At 36.6% G+C, this 12,506-nt stretch overlaps 1 protein-coding gene across 1 annotated transcript in view; it reads left to right on the plus strand.

The window, feature by feature from the left end:
• Positions 1-12,049, plus strand: part of LOC132281198 (E3 ubiquitin-protein ligase RSL1-like) — a 45,330-nt gene extending 33,281 nt beyond the window's left edge. The window contains exons 3-5 of the mRNA XM_059782924.1: positions 11,351-11,488; positions 11,585-11,667; positions 11,824-12,049. Of these exons, the coding sequence (XP_059638907.1) occupies positions 11,351-11,488; positions 11,585-11,667; positions 11,824-12,049 (447 nt within the window). The remainder of the gene's footprint in view (positions 1-11,350; positions 11,489-11,584; positions 11,668-11,823) is intronic.
• The last annotated feature ends 457 nt before the right edge of the window (positions 12,050-12,506 follow it).

Genomic DNA, 12,506 nt, shown 5'->3' on the forward strand with positions numbered 1-12,506 from the left:
CAGCCTTGTCCTTATCCGGAGGAGTCAGACCACTTCGATCGATCCAAGATACAGTTCGATCGATCGAACCCATCTTCGATCGATCCAAGTTAAGGTTCGATCGATCGAACTTCCTCCAACGAGAAAAAGTTAAAGTCCAGCTCATTTATTCCGTCCTTCACCCAATCATTGGAGAATATGCCTTGCACGACCACAGCTCATTATAGGGTGTATTTGACCTACCTATATAAGGAATATGATACACTTTTTGGAAAGGAGTCTAGAGTCTCTTGTCACACATTGAAAATCATCTTGGAGGCTATTCTTAGAAAGGAAGAAGGGAAGAAGCTAGAGCAACCATTGGAGGCGATCTTCACTAACAAGGAGCAGCTATGGAGTTAGCCCTTGAGGGTTGGATCATCACTACCATGAGTGGCTAGACATCTTCTTGGGGCTAGAGTTAGCCCCAAACATGCTTTCTATACTCTAATCTTGTGTATTATTGAGGGATTAGTGTTGTATGATACATCTTGATATTCATGTATATATAAATCTTGATTATTTCATGGTTTGTATGGTTTAATGCTTCCAATTGACTATTCTATGCTACCCATATGTCTATGTATGCTAAAGTAGGATATTCATGTGCTTATCTCTAGATTTAGTGTTTTTGATGCATGTCTATGTGTATTGATGCTATAGATCTAGAGATTATCAAGATGATATGCTTAATGAATGCTATTTTGGTTCATTTGATGGTTTATGTCTATTCTTGATGGTTTGTGCCTCTCCCCTAGTCTAGATAGCTTTATTTTCATGCTAGTAGTGTAGATTTAGTGTAGTGGTAGTATAATGTTAGATGGGAGGACAATCTACTCTTGATGTTTGATGTTCCATGCTTGTGAGTCCAAATGGCATATTCCTCTAATATTGTGTTGCATGTGGATTGTGAGCTTAATGAAGGATTAATGACTTGTTTTGATTTATTGTGCTATCCCCATGTTGTCTAGACAATATATGCTCTATTGCTTAGATATATTGTGCTCTTCACATGATGTTTAGACAATACTTGCTTGATTTGTCATCCTTGCCAATTGAATCAACCTAATGCACACACACCCTTATCATATTGCAACACATCCATTACCCTCAATTGATCACTTGTTAGTAGTATAGAAAAGTATTGGTTGGTGGTGATCTCTACACCCCAAGACCTCTCTCTCTCTTGTTTACCTCATATTATTTTATTTAGTTGAATTCAATTTAGCTTAATCAACCAACCAACCAATTGTGTGATCACTCGACCTACTAACCCTAATTACCATAGTTCACAATTTGATACACCATCAAATCCCTTGGGACGATCCCTACTCGCCCTATCTATATTTTATATAGAGAAAGGTAGTAGTAGCTTTTTATAAATGTAAAACTTGGCCACCTCCTAAACACACACAACTCTCAAGCTTTATTGGTTGTGGCGACTCCATCAAGGAAACCAACAACAAATTCTTAAAAATACCACAAAATTTTTAGAAAAATACAGAAAAATTCCAAAACTTCTATAAATCCTAAATAATCATCTTGGGTCATAAATTAAGCATATCAGTTCATTCTAAAAATAAATACAACCCATAGATTCAACAATAAAAATCTAAAATTCCAAAAATAAAATATAATAATTCATGTTTTAAGTATTCCGTTCTAACCATCATTTAATCAATAAATTTAACCTAAAACTTTGATACTCAAGGTGAAATCCTTATGAGTTCTAAGAGGAAAGATAGAGAAAACTCGCCTGAAGGTTTCGAAATGAAACCGACGATTCAAGCTTTGATTGTCTCTTCCAATTCCGACGTCTTCTTTCTTTAATTCGGCTTCCTCTTTCTCAGCCTCCTCCTTTTCTCTCTCTACTTCTCTTATTTGTCTAACGTGTCAACCTTTAACCCTAAAGCCTTATGTGTATATTTATACACATTAAAATCCAAATCATATTCCTATTCCATCTAGGACTCTCAAATAAAATAATAATCTTTAAATAATATATATCTATAAACATATATTATATTACATATATATATATATATATATATATATATATATATATATATATATAACCCATTGGTTAATTAAATCATATATACCTATATATCAATAAATATATATCTATATATATATCTTTCCATAACAATTATTAATTAATTATATTTATATATAATTATGTAAAGATAATTATTTAAATAACTTTATAACCATGGGTCTTATTAGTTAACCCAACAAGGCTTCCTTCAAGCCCAATACCACATCCTTTAGTCCAACTTTCCTTAAGCCCGAATCCAATTAATTTAAATAAATTAAATAATTAAATAAACGCTTGAATTAAAATAACTAATTACACTAAGCACATAAACAAAATAATAAATTACAACCAAGTCACACCATACCAATAAAATCAACACGCCAACAATTCAATCAATAATTAAGCACACACACAACAATCATCATATCAATAATTCACGAAATATAAATAAAATAAAACAATTAATCTAAGCACTCAATAAAACAAATTAATTAAAAATTAAAATAAACAAAATCAATTCAAATTAAATCAACTAAATCATTTAAAAATAAAATAAAAGTAATTAATTCCAATTAATAAATCCTATACATCCTTTAAAATATTGGGGTATTATAAATGATTCGGCCAATTTTTGCTCCACAACCTCCCATGGTTCAAGTTAATCATGGTGTTCGTTTAGCACCATCGGTTGGGAATCCTCCCATTGTTTTGCGTGATCATTATGTTCCAAATGAATACAATGCACCGACATACATTCAATTGCCCCCATTTAGAGCACATCACTGTGAGATTAAATTGCAAACCATTCAAATACTTCCTAATTATCATGGATTTCCAAGTGAAGAATCATACAAGCATTTGGATGAGTTTCTTGAAGTGTGTTCCACCGTGAAATACACGGACATGCTAGAAGAAGTGTTAAGACTCAAACTTTTTCCTTTTACCCTTAAAGACAAAGCAACATATTGGTTCAACAATCTTTGGCCTTTTTCGATAACTTCTTAGGCAGAAATGCGATAAGAGTTCTTGAAGAAGTGCTACCCGGTATCAAAGACCAATGCTATGAGAACTTCCATTCGTGAATTTTCTCAAGGGGAAGGGGAACTGTTTCATGAGGCAAGGGAAAGATTTAATGATTTGCTTAGGAAATGTCCACATCATGACATTCTTAAATGGCAATTAATCTAATACTTCTTCAAAAGTTTACCGGATAATCAAAAAGGAATGGTAGATGCATCTATGGGTGTGTGACGACCCTGGATTTTTCAACCCAGTGTGTCCTGTGATAACCCGAACCGGATCCGAGATGCGGAAGAAAAAAAATAAAACAATGGTCTCAAGAGACAACACATCTCTAAGACACCAATGTGACACTCAATGAGGTCACGGAACCCAAAGGAAACAAATGCGGAAGCAACATTTTAAAAACGGACAAGAATAGACCTAGGGGCAAAAATGTCATTTCTAGCTTAAAAATAGGTGCCACCGAGCACACCATTGGAAAGACAATAAAAAATTAATGAATTTAGACTCAAGAATCACTTGATTTGGAGTCTGGATGAAGAAGATATGGCTAACGGAAGAAGAATGAGCAAAACGGTCAAAAAGTGCAAAGCCTAGATCATCTAACCGGTTACCAAGCCTTCCTAACCGGTTAGGAGACCAAAAAACTTGACCAAAACACTGCCCATGCACATGTAACCGGTTACCAAACTTCTCGTAACCGTTTAGATGTAAAGGGGGCAGAATGGGCAGCAAGAAATCCTGGCAGCAGGGGTTTTTCTGGAAAAAATGGGATTTTGAGGCCCTAGATGACATTTTATGGAAAAACACAAAGAAGAAATCCCCCTCAAAATTGAGTTTTCTACATGACTCCCAAGAAAAATTGAAAAATACGCACTGTGAAATGCCCAAAATGCTGCTAAATTGAAAAACTGAGAGCTGAACTTCGTAAGCGATTTCCGATGCTAAGACGACATTTTCTGGAAAAACACGAAAAAGAAACCTCCCCTAAAATCATGTTTTCTATTCAACCATGTTGAAAGAGGGAAATAAAACTGAATTAAAAAGTCTAGAATACCCCTAGATCAGAATATGCAACAAAAACGCAAAATGAGTCTGTTGGAGGCTCAAAACACAAACGATGAGGTTTTGCCCGGAAACGACTATGCACACAAACGTAACTTACCTATTTAGATGCGCTACAATGGTCCATGGCTTAAAAACATAGCCGATGCAAAATCCGACCCCCCACGGATAAAAAGGCAAAAATGGACTTGAAATGGAAAATATGGAATCCAAAAATACAAAATGGAGTCAATTGACCGTTTGGCCCTTGGCCACACTTCATACAAGATTAATGAGACCCTATGAAAGAATAAAAATGGAATTCCCACACCCGATGCAACCATTGTGAAGCAATGACTTGCGATTTTTTAAGATTTTCACAATATTTCATGAAGTTAAAAAGTACATAGAATACAATATAATGGTCATTGGCCTCCGGCCTCATCTCATACATATGAAATATACTGAAAGGAGTGTACTTAAGTACACATTACATACATGGAATCAAATATACATATTTTGACATAAAAGTCTACAAAATGACATTTCATGCTAACATTCGCATGAAATGGAAACTTGAAAGCTACACGACATCCAAGGAATGTTAGGCGTCACGAACCAAGTCTTCGTACCTGAAATATGCCTCAGTATCGTAGGGGTGAGTAACATAAAGCTACTCGTAGGAGATGAGCATGCATCGACCTAGCATTTTACAAATTTATCACCTTAAGGTGAAACATGTTAAAGGGGTTCATGTCACCTAACGTCTATATCGAAATGAGACTCAGGGAGCATCATAAGCTACCTTAGAGTGTTTCTAGCGTAAATCACATCATCTATGCCATTTAAACAATATGGAAGCATGTTATACAAAGCAACAAGATATAAGTTCTTAAAGGCATTAACTTGCAATCTCGAATACAGAAACAACTAAAGTGATCATGTCACCTAACCTCTATGTTCTAAATAAGTCTAAGGAATCATCCTAGGCCATGCTGAACAATCAAAACACAAATCACAACTTCAATGCAGTCTAACCACATAAAAACATATTATACAAGGCAACAAAATACAATTTCTTAAAGCTATCAGTTTGGAATCTAAAGCACGAAAACAACAGAAGTGGGTCATGCCACCTAACGTCTATGTTATAAATGAATCAATAGGATCAATCCTAAGCTTTATTAGAACGTCAAAACACGATTTTCAATATCGATACAATTTAACCAACATTGGAACTTCCAATACAACGCATAAAGCACAATTTCGCAAAGTTAACATCCTGTCACTTAAAATGGAACGACAAATAAGAAACAACAAGTTACAACATCATCTAGTTATCAACTTGAAAATGAAATCCGAAATCAAGCAAAGTGGATACTCGGACGTCACGCCGGATCAGACCGACAACATAGTTACTTTAGGGTTACTAACCCATGGGTAACCTCCCTATGTGTGCACTAGACTATATAGAGGGACTATCCCCCGTATTAGAACCACGTCCTAGCCATAGTCAAACAACGACATCCCCAAGTTTCCAAAATTAACAAGTTGTGCAACAACGCATATATCAACAGGAATATGCAAGATAATCAACCATCTACCAAGCACAACTAATTTTGGAAACCTATACAATACATGCTCTAAATCCACAACTAATATGATATGATGAATGTCGAATCTTCAGTGTGCGATTCGTTACACGCTATGCATGGATGATATTAAATATGAAGTATGCAAATTATTACGCAAGATAACAATATATTCAATATTGAAAACATAAGCTCAAGAGTTTAAATACAACAACAAGGTAGAACTTTAATTAAATCATGCTAACTTAAATCCCAAGGTTCTAAAACAATTTCAAATAGTCCCAAATTAATATATACTAGTAAACAAGTCATGGCCAATACAAATATCAAGTTAAAACCTTAATTAAGCTAATGGGACCACAAAATAGATTTTAATTATTTCTTTTAATTAAAATCTCTTGATTTTTAAACTTAACCAAATGCTCTCAAATTAACATATGTTGGAAAACATGCCAAGAACTAATGTAATATCACATTACAAGTTTATTTCATTCAATTTAAGACCATGTGAATTAAACTTTCACTACAGTTAAATATAAATTAAAAGTTGCAATTCTCATACAATTAATCTCAATTTAATATATGTGAACAACTATATCTAAGCTTAATTTTCTAGCATGCCACAATACAATTCCAAGTTGTATATCACCATGAGGATTAAATCTTAAATATGGAATTTAATTAAATAAAAGGTTTCAAAACCTAACCAAATATTCTAAATCAAATATATGTGAAGCTATATGGCATGTAAATTAAGAATATCAAGTCAGAATTCAAATAGAGTGAATAGTGCACTCGGGGCAAATTAATTAATTAATTATTACTAATTTTCAAAACACCTCCAATCACTTTCAAATTCAACTATGTTGGAGAGCATGCTAAGGCCTAATTTAATATGCTAACACATATTGATTTTAAGCTAGTTAAGGCCATATGATTTAATATTTTATTCAAGATAAATATTAAATCAAATCTTTAATACTTGTTCAAATTCCCTCAATTTAATATATGTCAATGACCATATTATAGAGCATTATATTACCATGCTACATGTTTAAAACAAGTCATAAGCAACCGGGAAAATCAAATCCAATACAAGAAAATTAAATAATAAAATCTCTAGATTTCATATTTAAGCATGCAATCAAGTTGTATAAGCATCAATAGCATGTTATATAACAAGAATTAAATCTATAACACGTCCTACCTCAATTTGAGATGAAAATCCCAAATCCCCACCAAATTGAAACGGCTCCGAATCCGACAAAACTCCTAGGTTTTGTCGGGGACAACATGATCTATATGAATCCCTAAGAAGCCCCATGAAAATCCAAACTTGACCTCAATCCTGAACTCGAAATTTGGTCAGAAATGGTTTCTAATAAGGGATAATGGTAGAGCACGACGAGACGAACAACAAATGTTAAGGCCGAAGACTTTTCATCAAAGAAAAGTGGATCAAAGGAGGAGAGAGAAAGTGGCAGCCATGGGAGGGAGCTTGGCCGGCCATGGGAGAGGAGGAAGAAGAAGAAATCTGATTTTTTTGTTCTTAAGTCCCATATTTATAGTAAGTCTCAAAAAGTGCCCCGAAAGGGCTCCGCCGGGTTCGGAAAAGTGGATTTTGAGCAAACGCACTCAAACAGCAAAACTCTATGAACAAAAAAGATTTAAAATGAGAAAATATGAACATCAGAAGAAACAGCGTTGAAAACTGAGTCCCGAACAGAAAGTTATGCCCCGAACAAGTTCGGCGATAACCGGGTCCAGAAACTCTGAAACTGGAGAAAAATGACCAAAAGGAAATTCTATGAATTTACGAGTCATCAAAAAGTGAAAATGAATCTAGTACGAGGATCCAGGCTCCAGACGAAACATTTTTGTAATAACTTTCGTTAATTGCACAATGGCCCCTACAAAAAGGGTTAACTGCGAAATTACCCCAGAATGAAAATATCTTCCAAAAGATATTTTCTTAGATGCCCCTGAAATAAAATATCTTCAAAAGATATTTAAGAAAAATACCCCAAGAAATGAAAAAGATTCTGAAGAATTGTGCATCTATGCCCCTGTGGACACCGGGAGCAACTAGAGTACTTTCTTGCAAAAATAAAGATACGTATTTCGAGGAAACCACTCAAGATGAAGGCACGTAAAGTCAAAAACCAACTCCGAGCATGAGAAGTGAGGTTGTGTCAAAAACTGACAAACGGAGATAAGACGAAATAGGAAAAATGACAGAATAGGGAAAAGACGAAATAGCGCATAGTGTCCGAAAAACGAAAAATGCAAAAATGACTCGGTTCTCAAAGGAAGTTGTCAATTCACATGAAAGAGTCTTAGAAACCAATTCTGAGCACTCGAGATGACACTAAGCGACACGAAACAGAGCTCACAAAAGAAAATTAAACGAAAAAAATTTATTCGTAAAATTTCAGGAAAAAGGAAAGGAAGGCAAATGACCGGGTCGTTACAGGGTGGTTCTTACCTTGATAAACATGAGAATGATGTTTGGCAATTGTATGAAAGTATGAGAGAAAATTCCATGCAGAGATCTTTGTCCTCTAAAAATGGTAGAATTCTAGGTGGAAGGAATTCTAGGTGGAAGGAAGAATGTTGACTTATATCAAGTTGACAATTCAAATGACATAGCCGCCGAGATGAAATATTTAACTCAAAGGTTTGATCAATTTTTGGTCAACCACAATTCGGCAAATCAAGTGTCTTCCCCCCCTAATCATCAACATACATCTACTGAATCTTGTATGACTTGTTCTAGTGTCTTACATTCTACTTCCAATTGTCCTCATGGACATGTGTAAAGTGAGCACCATGAACAAGTTAATGCTGCATTTGTTAACCAAGGGAATAATCCCTATGACAATCATTACAATCCTAGTTAGAGGAATCATCCAAACTTTTCTTGAAAAAGCCAAGGGGAAGGCTCAAACCCTCCCCAAGGTGGTTTTCAAGAGAAGTATGTCCCACCTCTAATGCAAAGCCAAAGTTCCCAAGGTTTTAGATCATCATTTCAATCGCATGGCAATTAATTTTCTAACTCTCATTTTCCTAATCAGTCATCGTATTCTCAAGGAAATTCTAAGAGTCCCGCTTTTGAAGAAAAAGTATTGACCACTTTAGGCACTCTAGAGGCGAATACTCAATTGCTTCATTCTCGTTCTCAATCCATTGCTAAGCTAGAAACCCAAGTAGGGCAAATAGCTAGTACATTAAATGCTAGAGAGAGAGGGAAAATGCCTTTGAATGCCCCACAAAAGTAACAATTTGTTGTGGAGACTCATTCCTCATCGGAAGGTCCCACAATTGAACATGTCAATGCGGTGACAACCTTGAGGAATGGGAAAATTATGGTCAACCAAGTAGGTATGTCCAATGAAGAGAGTGAACCTATGCAACCAAAAGTTGACACCCGTCTCATTCCATATTTTATTCCTCCTTCATTACATGTGCATGATCATCTTGATGAGAAAGTGATGAAAAGTGATTTGACAAATGATGTAAAAGATTCTTGTGTTGAAAAAGCTTTGAACGATGATTTGAAAAATTCTTGTGATAAAAATGATTCAAAGAAGGATTTTGAAGAAGTTTTTGAGCTAAAGGCTCCATTTTCCGGATGCCTTGAAAGGATCCATTTCTCTTGAAAATCAAAAGATTAAGACCAATGAAATCATTGATGTGTTTAGGCAAGTGAAGATTAATCTTCCACTTTTGGATGCAATTAAACAAATTCCGGCTTATGCCAAATTTTTTAAAGATCTTTGCACCCAAAAGAGGAAGAACAAGAGACAAGCACCAAAGAAAGTGGTCTTAACCGAGCAAGTAAGCTCTATTTTGCAACATAACACTCTCCCAAAATTCAAAGACCCCGGTTCACCTACTACTTCTTGCATCATTGGTGACCATGTCATTAATCGGGCTCTTTTAGATTTAGGAGCAAGTGTTAATCTTCTTCCATATTCGGTATATGTTAAATTGGGCTTAAGAGACTTAAAACTGACGTCGGTGGTTTTACAACTTGTTGACCAATCCATTAAAAAGCCCGGTGGTATCATTGAGGATGTCTTGATTAAGATTGATAAATTCTTCTTCCTGGTCGATTTCGTAGTCATTGACATGGAACCGGTTCCAAATCGAAAGAGCCAAATTCCCTTTATCCTTGGCCGTCCCTTCTTGGCAACCTCAAATGCTAACATCAATTGTAAGACCGGGATAATAAAAATCTCATTTGGCTACATAAAGGTGAAGTTGAATATATTCAATCCAACCCCGAATTTAATAAATAAGCATGAAGATGTTTGTGTTGTGGAAAAATATCGTGACAATGAATGTGAAAAAGTCGAGTCCTTGCTTGAACATAGAACTTCAAAAAGTCCATCTTCCAATGTGAATTTAAAGAATGCTGCTTTAAAACAAAGGGCATGGAAGCCCAAGAGTTGTTTTGATAAAGGACCATCAATGTCTTTTGAATCAAATCCAATGAGTTCTTTAGGGAACAATTTGTTGGATGGGGTTCAAAGTGCTTTTCACCCCGTCAAGGAGGGGATGCATAATAAGATATTTGATCCGGGCTAAAAAAGCCTAACGTCTTACTAAAGATGTTAAAAACTAGTGCTTCGTAGGGTTTACAACCCTATTCCTCCCTCATTTCTATTTTACTTTTCATTTCTTGCGACGTCTAGATATATTCTGGGTTCATACACATGGCTAGGAACTATGATCGAGGTTACATGCACTTTCTTCCTAACCTCTGGCGACATCACTAAGCTTCGAATCATCTCTCTTCTCGATCTCGTCATCTTTCTTTTGTCTCCACTTCTTTCTTCTCATATTAGGTAAGTTTTGAGTTGTATTTTTAATTTTGAGCTTTAATCTTGATGATTGCATGTTTGCCATGTAAGATCTGAGCTTCCATGTTAGATTTCTTGCTATATATGAAGTTTCCAAGTATGTATATATATGTGTACATATATGTATATATTTTTATATTTTTGATTCCGATTTTGATTCAGGGGGTCACGGGCCTATCTAATGACCATTGTTGAGTTGTTGATGTGTGACAGGGCCCACGAGCTTGCTCTTGAGGCCCTAGTGTCATCAACGTCACAGATATGTGACTTTTTAAATTTTTCACCGCAGTTCGATCGATCAAATTTTTCTCTAATCGATCAGAGAAAGATCGATCTTACTTAATCCTGATCGATCCAACTTGGATCGATCTCATATTTTCCTGATCGATCAAGTATCACAGATTTGCACATACACCTCCTACACCATCTTTTGTGTTCCACACTATCTTATTTATGCCCAATGCCTGTGTTTTCCACATTGGATGTTTTCCATACTTATACTGTTTAGTATGTTTCACTTAGTCACTGTTTATTTGGCGACGTCATCACTTGCATAGATTCGTGTAACTCATTCTGAATTGTCTATCTTACTTGACACACTTGTTTCTATATGTTGTGCTTCAATTCTTTATTATCTGTTACTGACTCCAGTTACAAGTATTTCTTTTCTTTTTGCAGACCATGGCTAGGGTAAAGACAGTTCCCACCGACAGTATGAGCGCAGAGTGAGACCGCGTTTAGAGGAGTAGACAGGACCTTCTCACGTTCAGGACCCAACTCTAGAGCCAGCTCCAGTTCAGTCCTCATCAGCCGACACCAGACTACAGTCTTCGGCTTCTACATCATCTTCTTCAGATGAGGCTGAGTATGTACCACCTCCTTTACCACCACCAGCACTGCCAGGCCAGGTCTGAGACAGACCTAGCAGGAGACATTCATGCCTTCAGGTGGCGCATGAGTTGGTCTTCGACATTGCCTTCTTTTCTCGGTTGATCCTGACCCAGGCGGCATTTGATGACATTGACCGGTGGGGCATTTCAGCCATTTTTGCTCCAGTTACCTATCCTGTTTACTCGAGGCTCGTCCGGTTGTTCTTCTAGAATCTCCGACCGGCCCCGAGTAAGCTATCGGAACTGTGGACCACTATCGATGGCCACTCCATCTGCATCACAGTTGAGTCACTGGCTATATCCTCACGATGCCCATATGATTACCCTCCTAGCCTTCAGTATCCTATTCTCAGGCAGCCATCTTACGTAGATATGGCCATTGCTCTGACCGGCCACTACAGTGATGGCAAAACATTTACCACTCGGACTTATCTGCCCAACGATTTCTGGTTCTTTGATTCGGTCTTGTACCGAAACGTATTTGTAGCGGGCCATAAGATCCAGAAATGCTCAGACTTTCTAGCTACTCTTTATACCTTCTATACAGGGCATTGGTTCTCTGTTCCTGCACTCATCTAGAGTGTTATGATGAGATTATATGCAAGCTACATCAGCAAGGCCAAGCCTAAGTGAGCCACTTTCTTCCCCTTTGGACATCTGATTACATAGATCCTCTAGGACCAGCATTATCCCTTTCATCCGGAAGAGCATACTGAGTCAGGGGCTTGCCACTATGGCAAGAAAGATTAGAATAAGAGCTATAATGCTCTTATCAGGAGTTTAGAGCAGGACGCCATTCTAGTAGCAAAGGAGGCTGTAGAAGTAGAGATGGCAGAGTAGGCAACAGCAGCAGAGCATGATCCAACAAACCCACTGGCAACTGCGGACGTGCATATGGATATTGATTTAGAGCCAGAGCCTCTAGAGGAGTCACCACATAACTCTCCGGCAGGGTCGCCATTGTATTCTTAGGAGCAGGGTCAGGATATATCTCCAATACATGATCCAGTTATCCCTTATGCTCCAGTTCCGACAC

The sequence above is a fragment of the Cornus florida genome, unplaced genomic scaffold (assembly GCF_030987335.1).
Source record: "Cornus florida cultivar Cherokee Brave unplaced genomic scaffold, ASM3098733v1 CherokeeBrave_3.0.0_Hap2_Chr11, whole genome shotgun sequence".
Taxonomy (NCBI): Eukaryota; Viridiplantae; Streptophyta; class Magnoliopsida; order Cornales; family Cornaceae; genus Cornus; species Cornus florida.